We start from the raw sequence: 26490 nt of genomic DNA, 5'->3' as shown, positions 1-26490 counted from the left end.
GACATAGTCGAGAGATAAAGGTTTGCAGACGAATTTGCTTCTTCAAGCGATTTTCCCCCATTTCTCACCTCCCAGTCACAGTCCGCTTCTGCGGGAAATCTTCCACTAAAACCCTCGCAGTGGCCGATTTCGTCGCTCTGTATGTGCTGATCGATCCATCTCGATGGCGGAGATCTCTAAGCTCCTTGAGATCCTTTGCGAGACAAGGCCCCCAAGGTTTTCGCAGGGGTTGCTCTCCGGTGCTGCGCGGCCCGGCCTGAAAGCATTCCTTTCTATACTGGAAGAGGGAATTATAGTCGCCGAAGACGGTAGTTTGGCCTTGCAGGGCTGCAGTCGGTCACAGATTGAAGCAGTCATCTCGGTTGCTGAGGTGATCGTCTCAGCTATCCTCTCTATCTCAGGTGTGGCTCCGCTAATGTCACCTGAAACTTTTTGTTCGAAGTGAGATTGGTCCAGGGAGCTTTACTAAATGTATTTTCATTTACTTTTGAACAGTTGAGCAACAAGAGCTGTTACTTGTATCGGTCGTCCAGAAATCCTTAGAACTATGTATTTGTTTTCTGGAGAAGTTTTCATGTGATGGAGGTGATTTCAGTTTGCAGGTTCGAGGCTTACTGACTTATATAGGTTTCAGTTAACGTTATTCTGTTCCTGGTTAGAATTATACAGTTTCATCACTGTTTAGACATGCCAACTCCTCTCTTAAACCAAGATATGTCGTCTGTTTACAGACTACTTTCCATTCACGCAAAGTAATCGTGCGGATCAAATTTTTCTGAACATCCATTTTTTTTTTGTAATAAAACTTTCCCGAAGAAGACTAATTTATGGCGTTGTAGTGGCATAATTTGCATGCACCACACATGCGTGTATGTTGGGACTAGAAACTATCTGCCTAGATATGTTGATAACTTTGTTCTGTAAATGCAAGTTTATCAGTATTAGATTTAACTATTTGGGGTTCTCTTTATGAATCATCTTTTTCTATTAATTCATGTTGAGTGATACATGAGATTTGTAGTTCAGTTATACCAAAAACGAAAAAAAGAAAAAAAAAAAGTAAAAGGAACGACAAATTTAGTTATGTCACTTTTATACCAACTCTTGACATTTCTAATCCTTCCACATTAATGCTATCTACTAGCCCCATTGATGTTTGTTTTCTCTTTGTTATACAACCAACGGGGAGATTGGTGAAGCATCAATGCCATGGAGCCGTTGATCATCATTAGCCATTTGATTTTCACACATCATCAGGACTCATCATTTTATCCAGGCCATCATTTGTCATCGATAGTTATTAGCTTTTATGCATAGAAAAAGTGATGCAAGAAACGAAAGAAGATACTAAGAAAGTAAAGCTTATTGCTTTTCAATAATTTATTTCAAAAGCTACTGAGTAAAAGTTCATGCTTTATTTATGAAGTAAACCCACTTACAAGTTAAGGATAAAATAAGAATAATCAGGGTGCTAACATCTAACTGTTAATAAATTTAAAATCTATCATGTAATAATTAGAGTTATTCTTGTTTGGAATCTTGTAAATTTGGGAAAATGGAGAAAGATTTTCTTCCCATTAATGCTTTGGCTAATAGACTCTGGTTTAACCCTCTTTAATGAACAAACTTCAGATCGATTCTTAAGATTGAACAAAACTAAAGTTATCATAAACCACCACTTTAGAATGATGAATTGTGACATTGCTGAAGATAGTTGTAGTTTTATGTGTTGTGAGAAACGACGATAATAAAAAAAAAACTGGATCGAGAAAAAAAATCACAAAACAAAAAAAAGTGAAACATACAGATTTACGTGGCTCGGCAAATTGCCTACGTCCACGGAGCTACAAAGGATTTTATTACTCGAGGATTACACTCGTTGATCTCCTAGACGATTACAAGAAAACATTCTTTTTCTTCAACTTTTTCTCTCTCCTCTCTCTCCTCTCTCTCCTCTCCTTCTCTCTCTCTACCTGAGAGCTTCAATCCGAAGCACACCATAAGAAGAACCTGGAAAGCTACTAATGCCGAAGTGAGATAATAAGGGGAGCTAGCATGCCTATTTATTAATTCCATCATACCATTAGACCCATTAGAAAATTAATTAAATAATTAATAAAGCTCATTAGTTATTTCCTTTTATCTTATGCAGCAAATCATAGAAGGAATTAAGAGCAATTAATTTAGCAATCAATTTTGAGTATCAAATCCAATTTGCTGTTAAACATGAGAAAATACCAATTTGAACAGTTAACCGATTTCCATATTTGTAACAAATCTCCTACTTGGAGACCGGTACACTGGCTGCATCATTCACTAGCTGCGTTGTCCTTTTCTTCAAACGTGATATCCTCCACTCCTGCAACTCAAAGTTCCGATTTTCATGTCAGAAAATCAGCTGAAGTCGAGCACAACTTTAGTTTCTCAAGAGTAACACCATTAGTCGACATATCATTGTCAACATAGCTCTATATCTCCAAGCTCTCTCTTGGGTTACTCATTTTTTTCTTACAACTCCTACTGCATGGTCAATATATTGCCTCTGCCGAAAACCCTTATCAACAAGTCTAGCCTTATACCTCTTACTGCCATCAAACGCAGTCTTTAACCAGTATACACACTTGTTGTGCAATGTCTTATTCCCTGATGGAAGTTCTGTCAGCTCCCAAGTTTGATTCCCTGACAGAGAATCCATCTTTTCCGGTTGCTTTCCCAGTAACATAAGATAAAATTTATTCTCATAGAGGTAGTCCTTTATCTGTTTACTTTAATAACCAAAATCTGTGCCATTAAATTTTTCGATCCTCGATGCCCTTACTTTGTCTCCGACCATCGTTTTCTTTCAGATCCAAACCTGAGACATTATAACAGTTGTTGTGAAAAACGACGACAATAAAGCGAAAATCCAGATCGAGAAAAATTTGCAAAACAGAAAACACAGTGGAAACACACAGATTTAAGTGGTTCGACAAATTGCCTATGTCCACGGAACAACATATGATTTTATTACCCGAGGATTACACCCGTCGATCACCTCGACAATTATAAGAAAACACTCATTCTCTCTACCTTTTTCTCTCTCATCTCCTTCTTTCATTCTCTCTCTCTACCCAAGAGCTTTAAACCGAAACACACCAGAAGAAGAACCTGGGAAGCTACCAATGTCGAAGAGAGATGACAAGGGGAGTTAGCATGCCTATTTATTAATTTCATCATGCCATTAGACCCAGTAGGGAATTAATCAAATAATTAATGAAGCTCATTAATTATTTCTTTTTCTCTTCTGCAGCAAATCATAGAATGAATTAATAACAATTAATTTCGAGTATCAAATCCGATTTGCTTCCAAAAATGAGAAAATACTAATTTGAACAGTGAACCGATTTCCATATTCGCAACATTATGTTGAGAAATAATTGTACGAGGCACCATGAGGTCCTCATATGGTTGATGATAAATATCTAACTCAGTCATGTTTTTATAGGAACTAGAAGATCCAACTTTTAAAACTGTAGGAATAGGGTGGATCTATCTACCAACTAACTATCAATAACCAATGAATGCAGTAAGTCAATAAATGAATTTTGAGGAATGCCCGCTTCATGAGAACACCCTAAGGGCACTTAGGCAGTTGGTAGACTCTATTTTAACATGAGTATTTACAGCATAAATATCGTGTATGTTCATACAATGATCAAAAGAGCCAATCGCTCTAGAGGAAACCCTGGACTTGGATACTTTTTTGTAAGCCTCATCATGATCGATACAAAAGATTCAAATCTAAGGATGATGTTTGTTATAATCCTTATATGATTGGAAACCGTTTAGTCATTATATAATCTATTCTAGCACCTGTCAATTGTTTGCCATAAATATGTAATTTTTTTTTTGCACAGCTGAGTTTTTTATAATTTTTTTCATCCAAGGCCCAATAAAGCACTCATGATTCACGATGTTATTCCTTCACAACATCAAAGTAATGCTATTGAGTAGGCCTCATACAACAAATATATCAGATTGAGGTTTTTATTCTGACGCGAAGTATCTTATAAGTACTTAGTGATTAAATTAATACTCTAGGTTGTTTTGTTGTTATCAACTAATTTCTTGTTCAAATTCATTAAATAAGAGATAATGTAGGAATAACTGTATGATGCATGTGTTTCATCTGGTCATTAGTAGGATTAATCATGGATTGATTTCATTTTTTTAGAAGTCATATTTTTGGATTGCAGAATAACTGTTTACATATCATGGAAATGGCAATGATTTTTGGCTCTGTTAATGACCACCACTTAACAAAAATTGAGTCTTTAAACACCCTCGTGGGGTTATTGCCTCCTATCATTGTTCAAGATGGCGGTGGTGATTTGAAAAAAGGTCCTGCATCCAGTTTGGAAGGTAATAATCCGTAATTGAAGTTAACCAAGTTCTTAGTTTTTCCTCATGTAAAATATATCTTATTAGTTCTTAGTTTTGGTTTAATGCTTTTGAGAAGGTATTTACTGCTTGAAGAAGGGACATACCGTGGATAGAGTCCAGAAGTTCCTATCTTTGGATAAATCAAAACCAGATTGTTTTGCTAGACGGTTTTCTGAATATCCTACTACTCACTTTTCAGACAAGATAAAGTCAATAGCACAACATTGGGCAATTTTTTGCTTCAATTGCTTCCCTCGTCTACTCATACTTTGCCAGCAACTACTACAGCCCCCCATTTCCTTTGATGATAAGATGGATGATGGAGGTTTTTGTTTGAGAGTGGCATTTGCTGGAAGAATTCTGAAATTACTTGGACATCTTATGAGGGAAATTCCTCAGGGTCCTTGTGATTCAGAACTGTTATGTGCAGTAGCAGGCTGTGCTGATGCGATTCCTCCTTTGCTCAAATTGAAAGTTAACTTTCTGAACTTCGATTCTGCAAATTCCGGTAGTAATCTTGGGAGCCTGGTGTTACTGGTGTTGGAGGAGTTTCTAAAGTTTGTCCAGAATGGATTTCTAGATGATCTGGTAACTCAAAATGTCCGCATATGCATTCTTGCTTCCATGTTAGATATTTTGGATTCCAACTCTTGGAAATATGATAGTTTGCAATCTTCAGCAGAGGCTCCATTGGTTTCTTGGCCTCAGATTGTTATATGCATGGTTAAACTTCTAAATGACGTTAAAAGCTGGATGTCTCATGACAATAAGTTTGTACTAGAAAATCATTGTTTGGAATCTGATGTGTGTGGTCCTTCGTGCTGTGTTGGTTCAACGAAGGTCCTTTTGCTGAGAAACTATACTTTTGAGGAATATGTAAACTTAATTTTTCCTCAATCAATACAATGGTTGGATGATTTGATTTATCTTGCATTTTATCTACACTCCGAAGGAGAAGACTTAAAAGCAAAGTCTGAAAAACGACGTATAACTGTATTGAAAACTTCAATTTCAGTGGAATCTGATGGTGGGGCTAATCATGAAGATGAAGCCCTTTTTGGAGACCTATTTTGTGAAGCCAACCGTGCTCTTGGATCATCAGATGGGGTTGAACAACCATCCTTAGCTGTTAGTTGTAATGAAAGCTATCACTTGCCAATCCAAGCTGCATCTGAACTGCTGCTTTTTCTTAAGACGAGTATATTTTCTCCGGAATGGGATAATACAATTTTTGAGCATGCTTTCAGAATGCTTAATGAGAATCACCTAGATTGGTTGCTTCTTATTCTTGGTTGCCAAAACTGTTTGTTTGAAGCAGAAAACAGTACCGTTTCACCTACGAAGAGTACCATGCATTTGAGTGAGATCTGCTACGAACTATTGCATGGTATTCTCGGCTGCCAAGCTTTGTCTTTTTCTATGAGAGAGAGTTTTGTTGATAAAATATTGCGTGTGGAAACTGGAAGGCATATCTATAATAGTTATTCCCTTGCTCTGTTAGCTCATACTTTGATTTCCCATTTGAGATTAGATGGTAGCCATCTGACGATGAGAATCTTCAGCGCATATGTTAGTTTTGTTTTGGGGAAGGTCAGAAGTGTCTGTTCTAGTTGTCCTGATTCTAATGATCTTTTGACGACTCTACCTTGTTCTTTTCACTTAGAAATTCTTCTGATGGCATTTCACCTGTCAAATGAAACTGTAAAGGCTGAAATTGCTAATTTTGTCAGTTCTTCTTTTAGACGGATAAATGCACCTCCTGATGGATGTAGCACGAGGCAATTATCTTACTGGGCTATTGTAGTGTCCAAGCTGGTCTTGATTTTGCGGCACATGTTACTGTATCCACGAACTTGTCCTTCTTGGTTACTTGTACGAATGAGATCGAGATTGAGGGAAATCTCTTCCGGAAAATCTTTGTTTCGTTCATTAGATGATCATATGCCATCCTGGGCATCCATTGTGGCAGATGTGATGATTGAAGATTATGGAAAAGCAGCAATTGATGCTATCTGGCATTCTCATTTGATTGACGTCACTCCTCTTCCTGATCCCTTATGGAGGGAGGATAGTTCTGTCAAGTGTTTGGGATTGAATTGGAGTGATATTTCTGCAACATTTTCATGGATTTTGGATTTTTGGATACATAAGAAGGCTGAAACGGTCGAGCAGTTACTAATTGAAAGATATATCTTCTTGCTTTGCTGGGGCACAATTTCGACTTCCAATTTTGATGATTTTTCATTTGTTCATTCTTCCAGCAGGCTTGATCTTGATCTTTCAAGCGCACTGTCTTTCTTTCATTTTGTCCTGTCTGTGAGTAGCGCTGATAATGATAGCATCATTCTTTTGGAAGACGTATTGAATCAACTTCTGAAATTTTATTTAGAGCTTAAATCAGCTGAGATTCGAGTGCTTGGTTGGAATTTCTTAAGGAGGGGTGCATGGCTTTGCATGACTCTCTCTTTGATTAACTCTGGCATTGTTGACTGTCTTTCTAACAATGTTAATCCAGTTGATGAACCATTCTGTAAATATAATCCAAAAAACAGCCGATGTGAAGATTTTTTGCTTTACATGGTGAAGAGCAATAAGATGGGATGGCTTTTAAATTTAGTGTCATCTATTTTGAGGGTGCAGTTGCAAGTTCTCCGGGAGGCATTTATTTTGGTCACAAATCAAAGTGGTAGGTTTCTTGTGGATGAGTCTTCTCCCATTCTATTGCTTAAATATACCAGGCTTAAGAAAAGTGAACAGGAGCTTTTGCTTCAGAAGTATGGTTGCAGTTTTGAAATGCTGGAGCCAACATTTGGGCTTATGTCGAAGCTTGAAGAACATATTAATAATGAATCCGGATTCAATGTTGAAATTTTTTGTAGGTCCTTTCTTCATGGTTTTCCATCAAATTCAGATCCTTCAAGTGCTATTTTACTTTCCAGTGCTATCATTGTAAGAGAAATTTTGTGCACTTTGGAAGGGTGTCTCAAGATCAAAGATGCTGGATTGGGCTTTGAAATTGAGACGACCGTGCTTCACGAACTCCTTCAAATTATAATGAACATTCAAAATGATAGAATTTTCGTGTGTATGCATGAAAAATGTGAAGCTTTGGTTGCAAGTCTTAGTGGTCATCATATGGAATTGTTAGGCTATAGTGACTTGTTTGCATTGAAGCAAGTAGAAGGGCTTCTGGCTGCCATGAATTCGAGTGACTCGATTGATTCTGAGATGCATGAATTGCTTATTGCACATATTGTTGATTTCATTGAAGCCTTGCAAGGTGATGATCTCAAGGTAGGAATTTTAAAATTTTATCTGGGTTCTGAGGATGGAATTCCTGAAGCTGCCAGAGAATTTTTCAAAGAGCAGCGTGGGGACTTGTTGGTCATCATAAATTCATTAGATAGATGTCACTCTGGGACCATTAATTTGAAGGTCCTTAATTTCCTTATTAATCTTTTATCTAATGGACTTTGTCCCGGATTAGCAGAGAAGATGCAGGTAAAATTTTTAGATATGAAAATGCCACACCTATCAAATTGGTTGGAAAGCAGACTACTACTATGCTTGATAAAATCCCCCAATGATGATATGCATGCAAAGGGAATTTCTACATCTCTAAAAGAAACTACCATGAGTTTTATTACTCATTTGATAACACAGCCTTCGACCAAATTCTCTGAGATGTTCCACGCTCATATTGTTGATGGTTTTCTTATGTTACTTGATAAAGCTTTTATGTCATATGATCTTCACACGTCTAAAGCTTATTTCATTTTTATGCTCCAAATTTTGCATGGAAGGACATCCATAAACCTGCTTTTGGAGAAACTATTGCTTCTAATGGTCAAGTTGGTGGATAGTGAGGAATTCCTTCCAGGCTTAAAATTTCTTTTTAGTTTTCTTTTTTCTTTTTTCGGTGATTGTGGTGCTAACAAGAAAACTATGGAAAATTTTCCATCAAAACTCAACTCAAATAACAGTTTTGGATCAACGTCAGTGAATTCAAAATCATTTGGCTTCCAAAAAAATGCTGAGAAACTGGTACTTGTACGAAATCCAGAAAGCACTTCTGCATCAATTGAATGTGATGCCACTTCTGCTGATGATGATGATGATGATGGCACTTCTGATGGTGATTTGGGTAGCCTGGACAAAGAGGAGGAAGTGGATGGTAATAGTGAGAAGGAACTTGCCTCTAAAGTATGCACATTTACATCGAGTGGCAGTAACTTTATGGAGCAACATTGGTATTTCTGTTATACTTGTGATCTGATCCTCTCTAAAGGCTGTTGTTCCATTTGTGCTAAGGTCTGTCACAAAGGTCATCGTGTTGTTTATTCTCGATCAAGTCGTTTTTTTTGTGATTGTGGGGCAGGGGGAGTCAGAGGATATTCATGCCAGTGTTTAAAACCTCGGAAGTTTACAGAGACCAACAATGTAACATCCGGAGGCGCTAATAGCTTGCAACCTTTTGTGCACTTGTCTGAAGAGACTGATGAGGGAGCAGATAGTGACTCTGATTTGGAATATGATGCTTGTGTAGATCTTGACAATTCATTGAAATTATCTATTTTTAAAGATTTTCAGATGGAGTTGCCGAGCATGCTTGAAAAACTTGATTTTGAAAGTCCAGTAATTGAAATTTGTGAGCGTCTACTTCCAGCACTTAATAGTCAAAGGGATTCAAATATTTTAAAGGATAAGAAAATAACACTGGATGATAATAAGAAATTATCATATAAAGTTGATATTTTACAGCTAAAGAAGGCTTACAAGAGTGGATCACTTGACCTTAAGATCAAGACAGATTATCCAAATTCCAAAGAACTCAAATCACAATTGTCTATCGGTTCTCTAACCAAATCATTGCTCAGTGTCAGTGCTCGAGATAGGCTTGCTGTTGGAGAGGGCGACAAGGTGGCTATATTTGATGTTATGCAGCTAATTGGACACCCAACTGTAGGACCTGTTACGGCAGATAAGGCCAATGCGAAACCACTTTCTAGGAACAATGTTCGTTTTGAAATAGTGCATGTAGTCTTCAATCCTATTGTTGAAAACTATCTTGCTGTGGCAGGATATGAAGACTGTCAGATCCTCACCATAAATCCTCGAGGTGAAGTGACCGATCGTCTTGCTATCGAGCTAGCTTTGCAAGGAGCATATATACGCAGGGTGGAGTGGGTTCCTGGTTCTCAGGTCCAACTAATGCTGATTACTAATATGTTTGTAAAGATATATGACCTATCACAGGATAGCATCAGTCCCATGCACTACTTTACACTTTCTGGTGATTTGATTGTTGATGCAGTGCTTATTCCAGCTTCAATGGGAAAACTGTTTCTTCTTGTTTTCTCAGAAACTGGATCTTTGTTCCGGCTGGAAGTATCAATGGAAGGTGATGCTGGAGTTAAAGCTTTAGAAGAAGTTATTCAGGTGCAGAACAGAGCTACACAGTCAAGAGGTCATTCTTTATATTTTTCCTTGACATACAGGTTGCTTTTCTTGTCTTATCAAGATGGAACCACCCTTATTGGGCGCCTTGATTCTAATGCGACTTCGCTTGTGGAAGTATCAGCTGTTTTTGAAGATGATCAAGAAGGTAACATTTGTCCAGCTCGATTACAACATTGGAAAGAATTGTTTTCAGGGAGTGGAGTTTTTGTTTGTTTCTCAAGTTTCAAGTCTAATGCTGCTTTGGCAGTGGCCATGAGTCCTAATGAATTATTTGCCCAAAACCTGAGATATGCTGCTGGATCAGCTTTATCTTTGGTTGGTGCTGCTGGGTATAAGCCTTTTTCAAAGGATAAAACTCATTGTCTTGTTTTAAATGATGACGGAAGTCTTCAAATTTTCTCCTACGTGCCAGTAGGGGACGTTTCTGCATCAAACAACAATGTTGAGCAAACAAAGAAATTAGGATCTACCATTCTTAATAACAGGCTTTATACTGTTTCAAAACCAGAATTTCCTCTGGACTTCTTTGAAAAAACAATTTCAATCACGGCTGATGTGAAGATGAGTTGTGACACCCTTAAGAATTGTGATTCTGAAAGTATTAAGCAAAGACTCGGACCAGAGGATGGGTTCCTCGAGAGTCCAAGTCCTGCAGGCTTCAAGGTAATAACCTTGTTCAAATGCTTTTTGACTTTTGAACAAACTCACATGCCTTATGATTCCAATGAATTAGTTACATTTTTTTTCAACATTATATTATCTTTTCTGTTTCAGATAACCATATCCAATACAAATCCAGATATTGTTATGGTTGGCATTCGGTTAAATGTGGGCAATACATCTCCAAATCATATTCCTTCAGAAATTACAGTTTTCCAAAGGGTAGTTAAATTGGATGAAGGAATACGTTCATGGTATGATATTCCTTTTACTATTGCTGAATCTCTTTTGGCTGATGAGGAATTCACAATCTCAATTGGCCAAACATTTGATGGTTCAAGTCTTCCTAGATTAGATTCTTTGGAAGTTTATGGACGAGCTAAAGATGAATTTGGTTGGAAAGAAAAAATGGACGCTATTCTAGACATGGAAGTCCATGTATTAGGAGCTAATGCAGCTGTTCAGGGTCCTAGAAAGAAGTGCCGGACTATGCAAGCTGCTTCTATCTACGAGAAGGTTTTGGCTGATGCACTTATACTCCTCTCAAAGATATGCTTATTAAACCGGTCACATTTTGCTATGGAAATTGAAGGTGCTAATTTAGAGTTTAATAAGTTAAAATGCAAAAATGTTCTGGAGACCATTTTTCAGAGCGACAAAGAACCGTTATTACAATCCGCCGCTTGTCATTTTCTTCAATCCATTTTTCCAAAAAGGGAGATATACTACCATGTATGTATGCAAGCAATGCTTCTGTTAATGCTTTGGCACTTAATCCTGAATGTTAACTTTTTTCATTGTATTTCCTTCGATTTATTGCTCAGGTAAAAGACACTCTTTCCCTATGCTCATTTCAAGAATTGGAATTGGTGGAGCTGTAGCCGGATGGGTTATAAAAGAGTTTACATCACAGATGCACGCTGTCTCTAAAATTGCTTTGCATCGCAGATTAAACATGGCTGCTTTTCTGAAAATTCATGGTAAATCTTATTTATTTTTCTTTGATGAGCATACCATATCCATTTATCCATGATTATAAATAATAAATGCATGCATATTATGGCATTAAAAAATAAGCCATATAAAACATTATGGAAGACGGACTGATGATGCGTATATGTGAAGCTAGGTATTTTGGTAGCACTTTTATGGTGCAAATTCTCAGAATTGATCTTTAAAACCATGGCTTAGGATAACATGATACATTAGTTCAACTATGAAACGGTTAGGAATTTAAGCACATATTTGGTCTTACATTGGATTGAAGTGAAACGTCTAGAGAGGAGAGAGAAGGATTGGTTGAGAGAGAACATGGGGTAATGCAGTAGAATGATGTTTCTGGGAGATGGTAGGTGGTTGGACGAGAGGTAAGGCCTAGGAGAGGTATCTTATCAGGCATAGGGGAGGTTTGGTAACAATAAGAGAAGTATTAAGTTACTTTGTTTGTGAGAGGAGTTTTAGGATGAGAGAGAATGTTTTTTCATGTGGAAGAGAGTAAGAGAGTTGTCATAAAAGAATAATAGTTGATTAGGAGGTTTAAGGGCCTCTATTCTATATGAAAGAGGCGGAAACAAGGCTGAGCTAACCAAAAATATACCGAGTTAATCATGAAAATCTTTTCACCCTTCATTGACTTTAATGATCTATTTACAATATCAAATGGACTTTAAACTTTATCCACACACAGCCCATGATTTTCCTGATGTCAGGGAAAATAAATCATGCATGATTTATAGAAAATAGGACTAAAAAATAATAAATCTCTCCTAGTATTATGTTTGTGAAATAAACCATTCCTATTTAATTATAATTTCATGAAATTAAAATAACTTTTGGTACCATGACATTGCGGTGTTGCTGCAGAAATTGGTAGATGGTCTCCATCATCTTATTTTACCTTTTTTTGGACCTTAAATATATATGATTTGTCAATTGATCTTCCCCTGCATTTTATTTCTGGAATATTATTTATTTATTGGTTCATAATTTTCTATCCCACTTATTATTCCTTTATTTAACTCGGTGCAGGTTCTGGAGTAGTGGATGGATTAATGCAAGTCTTGTGGGGTATTTTGGACACCGAGAGACCTCAGACACAAACAATCAATCACATTGTAATACCTGCTGTGGAGCTTCTATATAGTTATGCTGAATGCCTAGCGTTACATGGGATGGAAACCTCTGAACATTCTGTGGCTCCTGCTGTCACATTGCTGAAGAAACTTCTTTTTTCTCCATATGATGAAGTTCAGACGTCAACCAGGTGTTTTGAGCATTTTTTTTATCAACTTTTTTTCATTCCTATAAATATCTTTCTTTTTTGCTTTGGATTTGTAGTACGACTTACTGGTATTTTCTCACCTGTTTGTCTCGATTCCAGTTTGGCTATGTCATCCAGGTTGCTTCAAGTTCCTTTTCCAAAGCAGACAATGTTAGCTACTGATGATGCCGCAGAAAATTCTGCAGCACAAGCTCCTTCTAGTGGAGTTACTGATGGAGGTAATGCACAGATCATGATTGAGGAGGATTCTGCAACATCATCCGTACAATACTCTTGTGATGGGTGCTCAACAGTTCCTATATTACGCCGGCGATGGCATTGCAATGTTTGCCCAGATTTTGACTTGTGTGAGGCATGTTATGAAGTTTTAGATGCCGACAGCCTCCCTCCTCATTCTAGAGATCATCAAATGTCTGCAATCCCTATTGAGGTTGAGTCAATTGGGGTTGATGGCAACGACATCCATTTCTCCATGGATGACTTGAATGAAGTTGGGATAATGCCGATAACTGTTGATACGAGCATGCTGAACTCTCCATCTTCAGTTCATGTTTTGGAAACTAGTGAAACTGGTAACTTTTCTTCATCTGTGGTTGACCAGCGGATGGTTACAATTTCAGCTTCAAAGCGTACTGTGAACTCTTTCCTGCTTCGTCAATTACTGGAAGAGCTCAAAGGATGGATGCATACAACTTCTGGTGTGCGGGCAATTCCTGTTATGCAGCTGTTTTACAGACTCTCTTCTGCAGTTGGTGGCCCTTTTATAGATAGCTTGAACCCTGAGAATTTGGACTTAGAAAAATTTGTAAAATGGTTTTTGCATGAGATTGATCTCAGCAAACCATTTTCCACTAAAGTCCGCTCTTTTTTTGGGGAAGTTTCTATTCTTGTTTACATGTACTTCACTTTAATGCTTCGGAATTGGCATCAACCTGGCGGTGATAATTCTTTATCAAAACCTGCTGGTGCTGCTGACTCCCAAGATAAAACATCTGTTCAGGTTCAGTTTCCATGTTTGACGCCTCCATCCTCCGATGATAAGGAAAAAAATGAGTTCACCTCACAGCTCATTCGTGCCTGCTCAGTACTAAGACAACAGCATTTTCTTAACTATTTGATGGATATATTGGGCCAGCTTGTGAATGCCTTTAAGTCGCCATCGGGCAACTTTGAAAGCGGGGCAGCTGGTTCGGGTTGTGGCTCTCTGTTAAGTGTTCGAAGAGAGCTTCCAGCTGGTAATTTCTCTCCTTTCTTTTCAGATTCTTATGCAAAAACACACCGTGCTGATCTTTTTGGGGATTACCACAAGCTACTGTTAGAAAACACTTTCCGCCTGGTTTATAGTTTAGTACGCCCTGAGAAGACCGAAAAATCAGCTGACAAGGATAAAACATGCAAGATGGGACTCGGAAAGGATTTGAAGTTAGATGGATTTCAGGATGTTTTCTGCAGTTATATCAACAATCCACATACCGCATTTATACGTAGATATGCCAGAAGGCTTTTCCTGCATCTATGCGGAAGCAAAACTCATTATTATAGCGTGAGAGATTCATGGCAGTTCTCTAACGAGGTTAAGAATTTCTACAAACTCGTGAATAAAACAGGAGGCTTTCAAAATCCAGTGACATATGATAGAAGTGTCAAGCTTGTTAAATGCTTGTCGGCTTTATCTGAGGTGGCTGGGGCCAGGCCCAGAAATTGGCAGAAGTACTGCTTGAAACATGTCGACTTTATACCCTTTTTGATAAATTCAATCTTTTATTTTGGGGAAGAATCTACCATCCAAGCTCTTAAACTTCTGAATCTCGCATTTTTCAATGGAAGGGATCTTGGCCCTTCCACACAGAAAGTGGATGCTGGTGATGTGGGGTCAAACTCTAAAAAGCTTGGAACTCAGTCTGTAGAATCAAAAAAGAAGAGAAAGGGAGAAGATGGAAATGAAAATTGCTCTGACAAGGCTTTTATGGACATGGAACAAGCTGTAGAGACATTCAATGACAAAGATGGCTCTGTTTTGAAGCGATTTATTGATTCATTTTTACTGGAGTGGAATTCAGCAAGTGTTCGTCTTGAGGCTAAGTGCGTTTTATATGGCATATGGCATCATGGAAAACCATCATTCAAGAAGTCTATGCTGACTGTTCTTCTAGGAAAGGTGAAATTACTACCGATGTATGGCCCAAACATTGTGGAGTGTATAGAACTCATGACCTGGGTACTAGGAAAGGACCCTGATGGAACTATTAAGCAAATTGACACAGAACATGTGAGTTTCTGCTTAACATCTGATGTTGTAAGCAGTTTGTTTGATACTCTTCACTCGCAGAACGAGCTTTTGGCAAATCACCCAAATTCAAGTATCTATAACACCTTAAGTGGCTTGGTAGAGTTTGATGGTTACTATCTTGAAAGTGAACCCTGTGTAGCTTGTAGTTGTCCAGAGCTTCCTTATAGCAGGATGAAGCTGGAAAGCCTAAAATCGGAGTCAAAGTTTACTGACAATCGGATAATTGTGAAATGTACTGGAAGTTATACCATCCAAACAGTGACAATGAATGTACATGATGTTCGGAAATCTAAATCTGTAAAAATTTTGAACTTGTACTACAACAATAGGCCTGTGTCTGATATTTCAGAACTAAAGAATAATTGGCTGCTGTGGAAACGTGCTAAAAGTTGCCATCTTGCCTTTAATCAGACAGAGTTGAAGGTCGAATTCCCAATTCCTATCACTGCTTGCAATTTTATGATTGAGTTGGATTCCTTTTATGAAAATCTCCAAGCTTCCTCACAAGAGTCATTGCAGTGCCCTCGCTGTACCAAGTCCGTGACGGACAAACATGGTATCTGTAGCAACTGCCATGAAAATGCTTACCAATGTCGACAATGTCGTAACATCAACTATGAAAATCTTGATTCCTTCCTATGCAATGAGTGCGGTTATAGCAAATATGGGCGATTTGAATTCAATTTTATGGCAAAACAAAGCTTTTCGTTTGATAATATGGAAAATGATGATGATATGAAGAAATGTTTGGCAGCAATTGAAGCAGAATCCGAGAACGCACATAGAAGATACCAGCAACTTGTGGGGTTTAAGAAACCTTTGCTTAAGCTTATCTCTAGTATCGGGGAGCATGAAATCGATCCACAGCAAAAAGATACTGTCCAACAAATGATGGTTTCATTACCCGGTCCTTCATGCAAGATAAACAGGAAAATTGCACTTATTGGTGTGCTTTATGGTGAGAAATGCAAAGCTGCTTTTGATTCTGTCAGTAAAAGCGTCCAAACTCTGCAGGGTCTCCGGAGAGTGTTGATGAATTACCTGTATGAGAAAAAGACTGAAGACGCTTTTACTCCAGCCAGATTGTCTGTTCTCCGTTCTCCAAGTAATTGCTATGGATGCGCTACTACATTTGTTACACAGTGTATGGAGTTGTTGCAAGTGCTGTCAAAGTATCCAGCTTGCAAGAAGCAACTTGTTGGTGCTAGAATTTTATCTGAGTTGTTTGAAAACAACATTCATCAAGGTCCAAAGACAGCTCGTATCCAGGCCAGAGTTGTCCTCTGTGCTTTTTCAGAAGGGGATTCTACAGCAGTTGCTGAGCTGAATACTTTGATACAGAAGAAAGTGATGTATTGCCTAGAGCACCATCGCTCCATGGATATTGCAGTAGCAACTCGGGAAGAGCTGTTTTTACTTTCTGAGACGTGTGCTTTGGTAGATGAATTCTGGGAAACAAGGCTCCGTGTTGCTTTTCAGCTTCTATTTTTTTCAATTAAGGTGGGTGCAAAGCACCCCTCCATATCAGAGCATGTTATTCTTCCTTGTTTAAGAATAATATCTCAGGCATGTACTCCTCCTAAAACTGATGTTTCAGAAAAGGAACAAGGAGGGAAATCAACTACCTCGCAGTCTAATAAGAGTGATCCTGCTGTAAAACCTTTTATATCCTTGGACAACCATGCTGGGGTGAGTAAGTCACCATCTGACTTGCCAGAAAAACAATGGGATGGGATTCAAAAGGCTCGGGATATTCCACTTTTGAGCTATTCTGAGTGGGAAAAAGGTGCTACTTATCTTGATTTTGTTCGGAGACAGTACAAAGTCTCACAGGCAGTTAAGGTTACTTCTCAAACGGTTCATCGAGATTCTCAGAGGTCTGATTATTTAGCTCTTAAATACGGACTTAAATGGAAACATCGTTCTTGTAAAAGAACAGCCAAGAGCGACTTCTCATCATTTGCACTGGGCTCTTGGGTTTCAGATCTGATATTAAGTGCTTGTTCACAGTCCATAAGATCTGAAGTATGTACTCTCATCAGTTTACTATGTCCACAAGACTCGCCAAGGCGTTTCCAGTTGTTGAACTTACTCATGTTGTTGCTTCCTTCAACACTACCCACTGGTGAAAGTGCAGCAGAATATTTTGAGTTATTCTTCAAAATGATAGATTCTGAAGCTGCTAGGCTTTTCTTGACTGCAAAGGGATGCCTGACTACATTGTGTGGATTAATAGGGCAGGAGGTAGGTAATGTGAATTCACAGGAGCGGAGCCTCAATATTGATATCTCACAGGGATTCATCCTCTATAAACTTATCGAGCTGCTTAGTAAGTTTCTCGAGTTACCCAATATTCGGGTGAGGTATGTCTGCCTTCTACTTTTGGAAGATTTACATAAATACCACTCAATTCTTATGTATTTACATATCTAACACTTAAACTTTGATTTTTACATATATGCCACCTTACCTACGCACGAAAAGATGTATTTAACTTTTCAAAAGTTAAAATTGTGGTATTTTTTTGTGTTATATGAAAGATTTGGGTGGTTTAAATTATAAAATCAAAGTTTTAAGTGTTAGATATGTAAATACGTAGGAATTGGGAATAAGGATTTTATCGTTTAACTTGAATTATTGATTTTTTTAATTTTGCCAGATTCATGAAATACGAGCTATTATCTCAAATGCTCGAGGCTCTCCTTGTCATTCGAGGTTTAATTGTGCAGAAGACGAAACTAATAAGCGACTGCAACAGGCTTCTAAAAGATCTTTTGGATGGTCTAATGTTAGAGAGCACTGGTAACAAACGCAAGTTCATCCATGCATGTATTTCTGGCCTACAGAATCATGTGAAGGAGAAAAAAGGGCGTACTAAGTTGGTAAGGAATGCTAAAGTTTGAATTCTTAAATGATTCCTATTTTGAAAACTTCTGCTCAACGTTATGGTTTTTTTTTATCGCATTTTTTCCTTTTTAACAGCCTGCCACGAACTTTGACTAAATTTATAAAATCGAAAGGGCCAAAGAAAGAAAAATTGAAATTGAAATAAGAATCTTGTGCACAAATTGGTGTCGGCACCACTTTGCACCTAACCTTTTATAAGAGTTTCCATTAACTAATGGAGGTGAACAAAAAGTTGGGTCTGCAAATGGAAAAGATCTATCCTCAATTTTAGATACTAGAATAATAATGTCTTTCATTTGTAGTTTTACGATTAAATTTTAAAGTTGCTTTGATTGGCTCTTGTTGACTTTGCCGTTGTGCAGTTTATTTTGGAGCAGCTCTGCAATATGATATGCCCATCTAAGCCTGAGCCAGTTTATCTTCTTATCCTCAACAAAGCACATACGCAAGAGGAGTTTATAAGGGGTTCTATGACGAAGAATCCTTACTCGAGCGTTGAAATTGGTCCTTTAATGAGAGATGTTAAAAATAAAATTTGTCATCAGCTTGATCTCCTAGGTCTTCTAGAAGATGATTATGGGATGGAATTGCTAGTTGCTGGAAATATAATATCACTTGACTTGAGCATTTCACAAGTATACGAGCAGGTGTGGAAGAAGTATCATAGCCAATCACAAAGCAAATTGGCCAGCGCTGTCATACCATCCTCTGCTTCATTCACATCAAACCGAGATTGTCCCCCAATGACGGTAACATACAGACTCCAGGTTAGTTGCCTAAATTAAATAATTTTTACTTTAATGAAAGATCATTGGTTTTGGTCGCATGTTGATTTTAGCCTCAGAATAACTCATGCATGTAGATTTGTTTGAAAGATAAGACGCTAAAATTTATCAACCCGCTCCTCATATTATAGGGTTAAAACCGTTGCTTAATGGCTACATATTAATGACCCTTTTGTCTTAAGGAGAGCTCACCTATGTTGCCTTATTTGTAGAAATTATTACAAGTATATCAACTTGAAAGTCCTTTTACCTCTATAAGGACTCACTTTTATCGGCTTGTATGCTATACTTGGTAGGAAATTTTAATTCTACGTTCTTCATAAATTTCAGTGCTCTCCTGCAGAGTATTCTATGTTTTGCGACAAGTGATTATATTTTTGTGCACTTTTATGTTCCCTCAATTAGAAGTCATTCTGCTCCACTACAAACTTTCCTTTATTTAGTGTATTTATTACAATGGAGTTTTGTTTCTAAAGGGTTTGGACGGTGAAGCAACTGAGCCAATGATTAAAGAACTTGATGAAGAAAGAGAGGAATTACGTGACCCTGAGGTTGAATTTGCAATAGCAGGTGCTGTAAGGGAATGTGGAGGGCTTGAAGTTATTTTGAGTATGATCCAGGTAAGCAGTTTTTGCTTTTATAGTGAATATTTATTTTGCATGGTTCCATCTTTGGCATTCATAAGCTGAACCATCTTAAAGTAAAGGTGGGCATTTCTCTTAATTTTAATTACTTTATAAAAATATTAAATTTTAGGAGTTTGTCCCCTATACATATATATATATATATATATATATATATATATATACATACATTCAGGTAATCAGTTTTTGCTTTTGTAGTGAATATTTATTTTGCATGGTTCCATCGTTGGCATTCATAAGCTGGACCATCTTAAAGTGATCCCTTTTAAGTGTGGCCGGCTATATAAATCCTTTTTCTCAATTGACAGAAAAACATGGGTGAAACCACCAGCATGGCCACTCTCAAAATTTTTATTACTTTATATAATGATTAGGTTTTAGGAGTTTACCCACACACGATTTATGATTTTGCCCAATCCTCATAAAAAATGCCCAATTTAACCACCTGTTTATATATATTTTCTTCAAAATTTTCATTCTTATCTATTTATATTTCCATTTCATAAATCCTGTAATATTATTTTACTAATTATTTGTATTTCTTTCTGAAAACACGTTATACATATTTTTATTCATTTAATAATACTAATAATAATTATAATTATAATAATTATTATTATTTAATGCTTAAAGCTATTCCCACCCCAAAAAATGGGCTGATTCCGCCCATTCTTGTAAGAAAATGCATAGGGTGTGACATGTTTCCACTTCGACAATAATACTTGCTTCTTAAATCTTTTCTTACTAAGTTAAAATATATGACAGAATCTGGGCGACGACAAACTGAAATCTAATCATGAAGAACTGGCTTCGGTACTCAATCTTCTGATGTATTGTTGCAAGATACGAGAAAACAGGCGTGCTTTATTACGCGTAGGAGCCCTGGGGATGCTTTTGGAGACTGCAAGACGTGCCTTCTCAGTTGAAGCCATGGAGGTCGCCGAAGGCATCCTTTTGATCGTCGAGAGCCTCACAATGGAAGCTAATGAAAGCGATATCAGCATCACCGAAAGTGTCCTCACAGTCACGAACTCCGAAAGTGGTGCTGGCGAACAGGCAAAGAAGATAGTTCTAATGTTCCTTGAAAGACTAAGCCACCCTAGTCTAAAGATGTCCAATAAACATCAACAGAACAACGAGATGCTAGCAAGGATACTGCCATATCTGACTTATGGAGAACCAGCCGCAATGGAAGCTCTCATCCAGCACTTTGATCTTTGCTTGCATAACTGGCATGAATTCGACCGGTTGCAGAAAGAATACAATGATAACCCCAAAGTCGAGAGCCTGGCTTCACAAGCAGTGAAGCAGAGGTCCGATGTGGAAAATTTTGTTCGGGTATCCGAGTCTCTCAAGACGAGTTCATGCGGAGAAAGGCTGAAAGACATCATTTTGGAGAAAGGAATCACGCAGGTCGCCGTTCGATACTTACGAGAATGTTTCACAGTTGTGGGTCAGTCGGGCTACAGATTGAGCAACGAGTGGGCGTATGGTTTGAAACTTCAATCAGTTCCACTAATTTTGTCGATGCTGAGGGGGCTGTCGAAGGGTCATTTACCGACACAGAGATGCATTGATGAAGGAGAAATTTTGCCTATCCTTCATGCTCTTGAGGGGGTACCTGGAGAAAATGAAATTGGTGCGAGAGCTGAAAACTTGTTGGATGTTTTGGCAGATAAGGAGGATAATGGTGATGGTTTTTTGAAGGATAAAGTGCGTAAATTGCGACATGCTACTAGGGATGAAATGCGTCGACGGGCTCTGAGAAATAGGGAGGAGTTGCTACAGGTATCCCTTCCTGATTTTTACATTCCCGATTAATGTTTTTCCTGTTGGTTCATTGGCAGTGGAACAGCATATAAGATTTACATACATACCACTTAATTTTTATGTATTTACATATTTAACATATAAATTTCAATTTTTACATATACGCCACCTCACCTATACATACAATAAAAAGTTGTGTTTCACTTTTTAAAAGTTGAAGTAGTGGTATTTTTGATGTGATATGATACATTTGCCTGGTATAAATGTAAAAAAAGCAAAGCTTAGGTGTTAGATATGTAAGTAAATACATAGGAATTGGGTGGTATGTATGTAATTGTCCCCCTAAAAACATTTCTTTTGTTTGGTTTTACTTGTTTTTTAATCAATTGGCTGGAATGCCTAATTTTGTTTGGTTCCTTGACTACTCGATAGTCTATAGAAATCTTTTCAATGTAGGAGGTATCTAGTAAAATAAACAGATATATATTATAATTTTTTAAATGTACCGGGTCTTATATGAATTTATTCTTGATTAATAGAACTATTTGTTATTTAATTGAATCTTAATGTACAGAACTGATTAGTATTTATGCTTATTTATCTGCACTGTTGAATAGATACATATTTTTTTTTGTATAATTCTCACGAACGAGTATTATGCACTGTATTTAATTTTCTATGGGACATATTAGCACTTTAAACATGTCATTTACAGGTCTTTTAGTTCAGCAGCTAAAGTTTGTTTCTTATGTTTACAGTATGATCTCTTTTTCCCTTTTACCGCACTTGTCAGTTTTGTCATTTGATTTATCTGAAGTGTTTGTGTGTGTGTGTGTGTGTGTGTATGTGTTTTATTTTTTTTAAGGAAGTTTACATACGTAGCAGGTAGTTTTTATGCATTTTCATATCTCACTCTTAAATTTTAATATTTACATACATAGCACTTGGATGTTTTAAACTTATGTGTGAAAATGTTTATTTCAGTTCTAAAATGTGGTAGTAGTGTTATTTTTTATGTGATATTAAATATTTGAGTTCTAAGTGTGTAAAGATGAAAGTTTGGGCGTGAGATATGTAAATACATAAGAATTGTGTTCTATGTATGTAAATGCCCCCTTTTTTTACAGTATGAATTAAGTTTAAGTTCATGGCGGAAAGGGACTACAAAAGCAAGGTCTTCCCTGACCTTTTTGCCTTGATGTATTCATGTTTTAAAGTCACCATTGTTTAATTCAAACAATTATGAAAGTTACTCGTTTGACTTTGTTGCCTCAGGGAATGTTTTCTATTTTTTAGTGAAAATGGCGATATTACCATTAATTTGAACTGCCATGATTTAATTTTTTATCTCCTGTTCAAATGTGCAATTCATTTTTTCCATCTTTTAGGGTCTGGGTATGCGGCAAGAGTTTGCTTCAGATGGAGGCGAACGAATTGTTGTTTCACAGCCCGCAATCGAAGGCCTTGAAGATGTTGAAGAAGAGGAAGATGGATTGGCATGCATGGTTTGCCGTGAAGGCTACAATTTGAGACCAAATGAAATGTTGGGTGTTTACTCCTATAGTAAACGCGTTAATCTTGGCACAATTTCGTCTACAAGTGGGCGAGGAGATTGTGTTTATACGACTGTGAGTCATTTTAACATAATTCATTTTCAATGCCATCAAGAGGCGAAAAGAGCTGATGCTGCACTGAGAAATCCTAAGAAAGAATGGGAAGGTGCTACGCTTAGGAACAATGAGACGTTATGCAATTCCATTTTTCCAATAAATGGTCCTTTGGTTCCGGTGGCACAATATGTTCGGTACGTTGATCAGTATTGGGATAACCTTAATGCTCTTGGCCGTGCGGATGGAAGTCGACTTCGATTGCTCACTTACGACATCGTTCTGGTATGTTTTCTTCTTATTGTATGGCTGTAATTTTAAACTTTTAGGGATTGTTTGGGATCATTTTTATTATGGGAAATTTACTTTCTTAGCACACAATTCTTTTGTATTTACATCTGACACCTAAACTTTCATATTTATATACATAGCATGTTAGTGCTTTAAACCTATGCATGCAAATGTGTATTTCGCTTTCAAAAAGTGATAATAGTGTTATTTTTGATGTGATATTAGAGGGTTAGGTGTTATGCATTTAAATATGAAATTTTAAGTGTGAGATATGTAAATACATAGGAATTGTGTGCTATGTATGTAAATCTCTCATCTCTCTTTTTTGTTTTTTGTTTTTTGTTTTTATTTTAAAAACATGGTTGTTTAGTGTATTTTTTGTCTGCTTTCAAGTTTTTATTATAGATTTTTTAAGTACTCAAAACATCGAAAAGTTTTTTTTGAAGTGTTTTTAAAAACAACTGAACACAATAAACCATACCAAATAGGTTTTATTTCAAGTAAAAACATATACAAAACAAAATAAAAATAAATAACAAAAACCAAAAAATACCCTTGGTCTCACCATACACGACTTCCAATTGTTTTCTATTGGAATACCTAATGCTACTATCACTTAGCAGGGTGAATGTTTTATGTGTCCCTTTATATAACTTGTTAAACACCACTGATCATCATTTTTATTCCCAAACTATTTTTTATTGGACATTTAGACCTATACATAATTAATTTTGAGTGACTTTAGGAGTAGGTTAGCCCTAAAAAAATGGCACTAGATTTTGGTCATACATCCATTTCCCACCATAATGGATGGTAAACATCAAACCCTTTCACTTATTTTTCAGTTAAAATTGGGTCAAAAACTCGAAATATCCTAACCAAAATTTGGTCAGGATGGTTTTAAAAATCTTTGAATTCATTTCGAGATGAGCGCAATACGCGAATAATCAACCGTCTATTACATTGCACTCTTCTCAAAGCAAACACTAGCTTTAAAAGTCATTGTGACTAAATTTTGGTTTTCTCGCTGGCTCATGTATTTTACATATCCAACACCTAAATTATACTTTTTTTTTTATATATTTATACCATCTAAATCTCTCATATCACATCAAAAAGATCACTCTTTTCACTTTCAAAAAGTGAAATACACCTTTTCATGCGTAGATAGGTGGCATATATGTAAAAATTGAAAGTGTAGGTATTAGATATGTAAACACGTAAGAATTGAGTAGTATGAATGTAAATCTCCCTTTTTTTTCTTTCCTCTACTCGTCTGTTGGTGCTTATGAAAATTACTCTATTCATTTGAGATTAGTTTTTTGCAAGCTCTGCTTAACTTCCCTTGAACATGTTTCCCTTCAATTATGGTTAAAAAGCTTAACATTGGACCAGCAAATTTACTGGGAAAGGGTAAGCTAAAACGCTAAAGAGTTTTCAATAGAACCCTTAGATGAGTCCAGTATACTTAATTCCTGGACCTTAGCTTGATTTCTGAACTTTGTTTAGTTTTTGGTGCATTTATATACATAACCACCCAATTCTTTTGTATTTACATATCTAACACCTAAACTATACTTTCTACACTTATACCACCCAAATCTTTCATATCACATCAAAAGCAACACCATTAACTTTCAAAAAGCCTTTCATGCATAGGGAAGGCAAATCTTTCATATCACATCAAAAGCACCACCATTAACTTTCAAAAAGCCTTTCATGCGTAGGGAAGGTGGTATGGTATGCATGTAGAAGTTAAAAGTTTAGGCATTTATATACATCTTAAAAATTATTTTTTTTCCTCCTCTTTTGCTCTCTGAACTTATGCCTGCCTGCATTTATATTCGATGTAGATGCTGGCCCGATTCGCCACCGGTGCTGCTTTCAACACCGACTGCAAAGGCGGTGGACGAGAAAGCAACGCCCGCTTCCTCCCCTTTATGATTCAGATGGCCTCGTACCTCCTCGACCATGGAAGCTCCAATCAACAGCAGCGCCAATCCATGGTGAAGTCTGTCGCCGCATACCTCTCCTCCTCTCCCCCATCCCTCTCCCCCAGCCGCCCTTCGCCTCCTTCGGCCGCTCGCTCTCCCATCGCCTCCTCCGACGAAACCATCCAATTCATGATGGTGAACTCGCTCCTCTCCGAATCCTATGAAAGCTGGTCACAACACCGCCTTGGCTTTCTCCAGCGGGGCATCTACCATGCCTACATGCAGCACAAGCACGGCAAGTCATCGTCCTCCCTTCGCCTCGCCGAATCTTCCTCTCCGTCCACTCGGATACACGAAGGTTCTTCAACCGGCACTGACGGCAGCGCAAAGCTCTTCGCTGTCATCAAACCAATGCTGGTATACACTGGTCTGATCGAGCAGCTCCAGCGATTCTTCAAGCCGAGCAAACCGTCGAAGATGGAGGCTGTGGAGGGAGATAATGAGAAGGAGAGGTGGGAATTGTCGATGAAGGAGAGGTTGGTGAATGTTAGGGAAATGGTTGGGTTTTCAAAGGAATTTCTTTCGTGTCTCGAGGATATGATCTCGGCCGTCGATCTTCAGGAGGCGTTTGATGTGATGGGGGCTTTGGGGGATGTTCTTTCTGCTGGATTTTCTAGTTGTGAGGATTTTGTCAAGGCTGCCATTTCAACTGGGAGTTAGTTGAATGAGCTGTCTGTCCTTGAAAGGGTTTGTTATGTAAATATAATTTTACGATTTTGGTGTGGTGATTCATTTTCTGTAAGGAAGTAATGAGAGTTGTGTTTTGTTTTTGTTTCATATTTTTGAGTTATTTTTTATCTATTTTTCAAGTTTTTTTCAGGGGAGTTTAGTGGTTTCTTTGCCATTAGAAACCATTTTATGTTTATATGCATAATAATTTGTATTACATTAATTGCAAAAATAAATTCCATAATTTATTAATATATTTTGATATTATTTATAGCAAAAATAAATTCCATAGTTTATTAATATATTTTGCTATTATTTATATTAGAATATTCATACATAATTTTTATGATGAGTTATTGGATTCTCATTACAGGCGAAGTGGGAAGACTCAGCTTCTAATTTATTTATTGATAAATGCAAGCTCACAAATCGCAATGTATTAATTAAAATTTGGGTTTTACATATGTAAATGCATAAAACTTGAGTGGTATTTATGTAAATCTTCAAATGTTTGACTTGAACAGTTAAGAAGATATCAAATTCCTTGAATGTGATCTTAAATTGGTGGTTTAATTAACTTGCAGTTGCTCAAAACTTTTTCATCATCAAGAAATGTTAATTGAGAATATTGTTGAAAATTTTAACTTTTAAGATAATTTTTTATGCAAAAATAATTCAATTTTAATTAAAAATTATTCAGAATTTTGATT

The 26490-nt window shown here is 37.1% G+C and overlaps 1 protein-coding gene across 1 annotated transcript; it reads left to right on the top strand.

The window, feature by feature from the left end:
• LOC110024389 (auxin transport protein BIG) lies at positions 1–25930 on the top strand. The gene is given in 14 exon segments (XM_020724321.1): positions 1–401; positions 496–602; positions 4236–4401; positions 4499–10545; positions 10657–11309; positions 11374–11522; positions 12571–12805; positions 12923–17476; positions 17773–17995; positions 18383–18787; positions 19282–19425; positions 20215–21237; positions 22608–23111; positions 24971–25930. Coding segments are annotated over 14 exon segments (15249 nt in total). The 5' UTR covers positions 1–163; the 3' UTR covers positions 25772–25930.
• The last annotated feature ends 560 nt before the right edge of the window (positions 25931–26490 follow it).

Source organism: Phalaenopsis equestris, unplaced genomic scaffold, assembly GCF_001263595.1.
Source record: "Phalaenopsis equestris unplaced genomic scaffold, ASM126359v1 Scaffold000255, whole genome shotgun sequence".
NCBI classification, from domain to species: Eukaryota; Viridiplantae; Streptophyta; class Magnoliopsida; order Asparagales; family Orchidaceae; genus Phalaenopsis; species Phalaenopsis equestris.
This window is presented reverse-complemented; position numbering and strand designations above follow the sequence as displayed.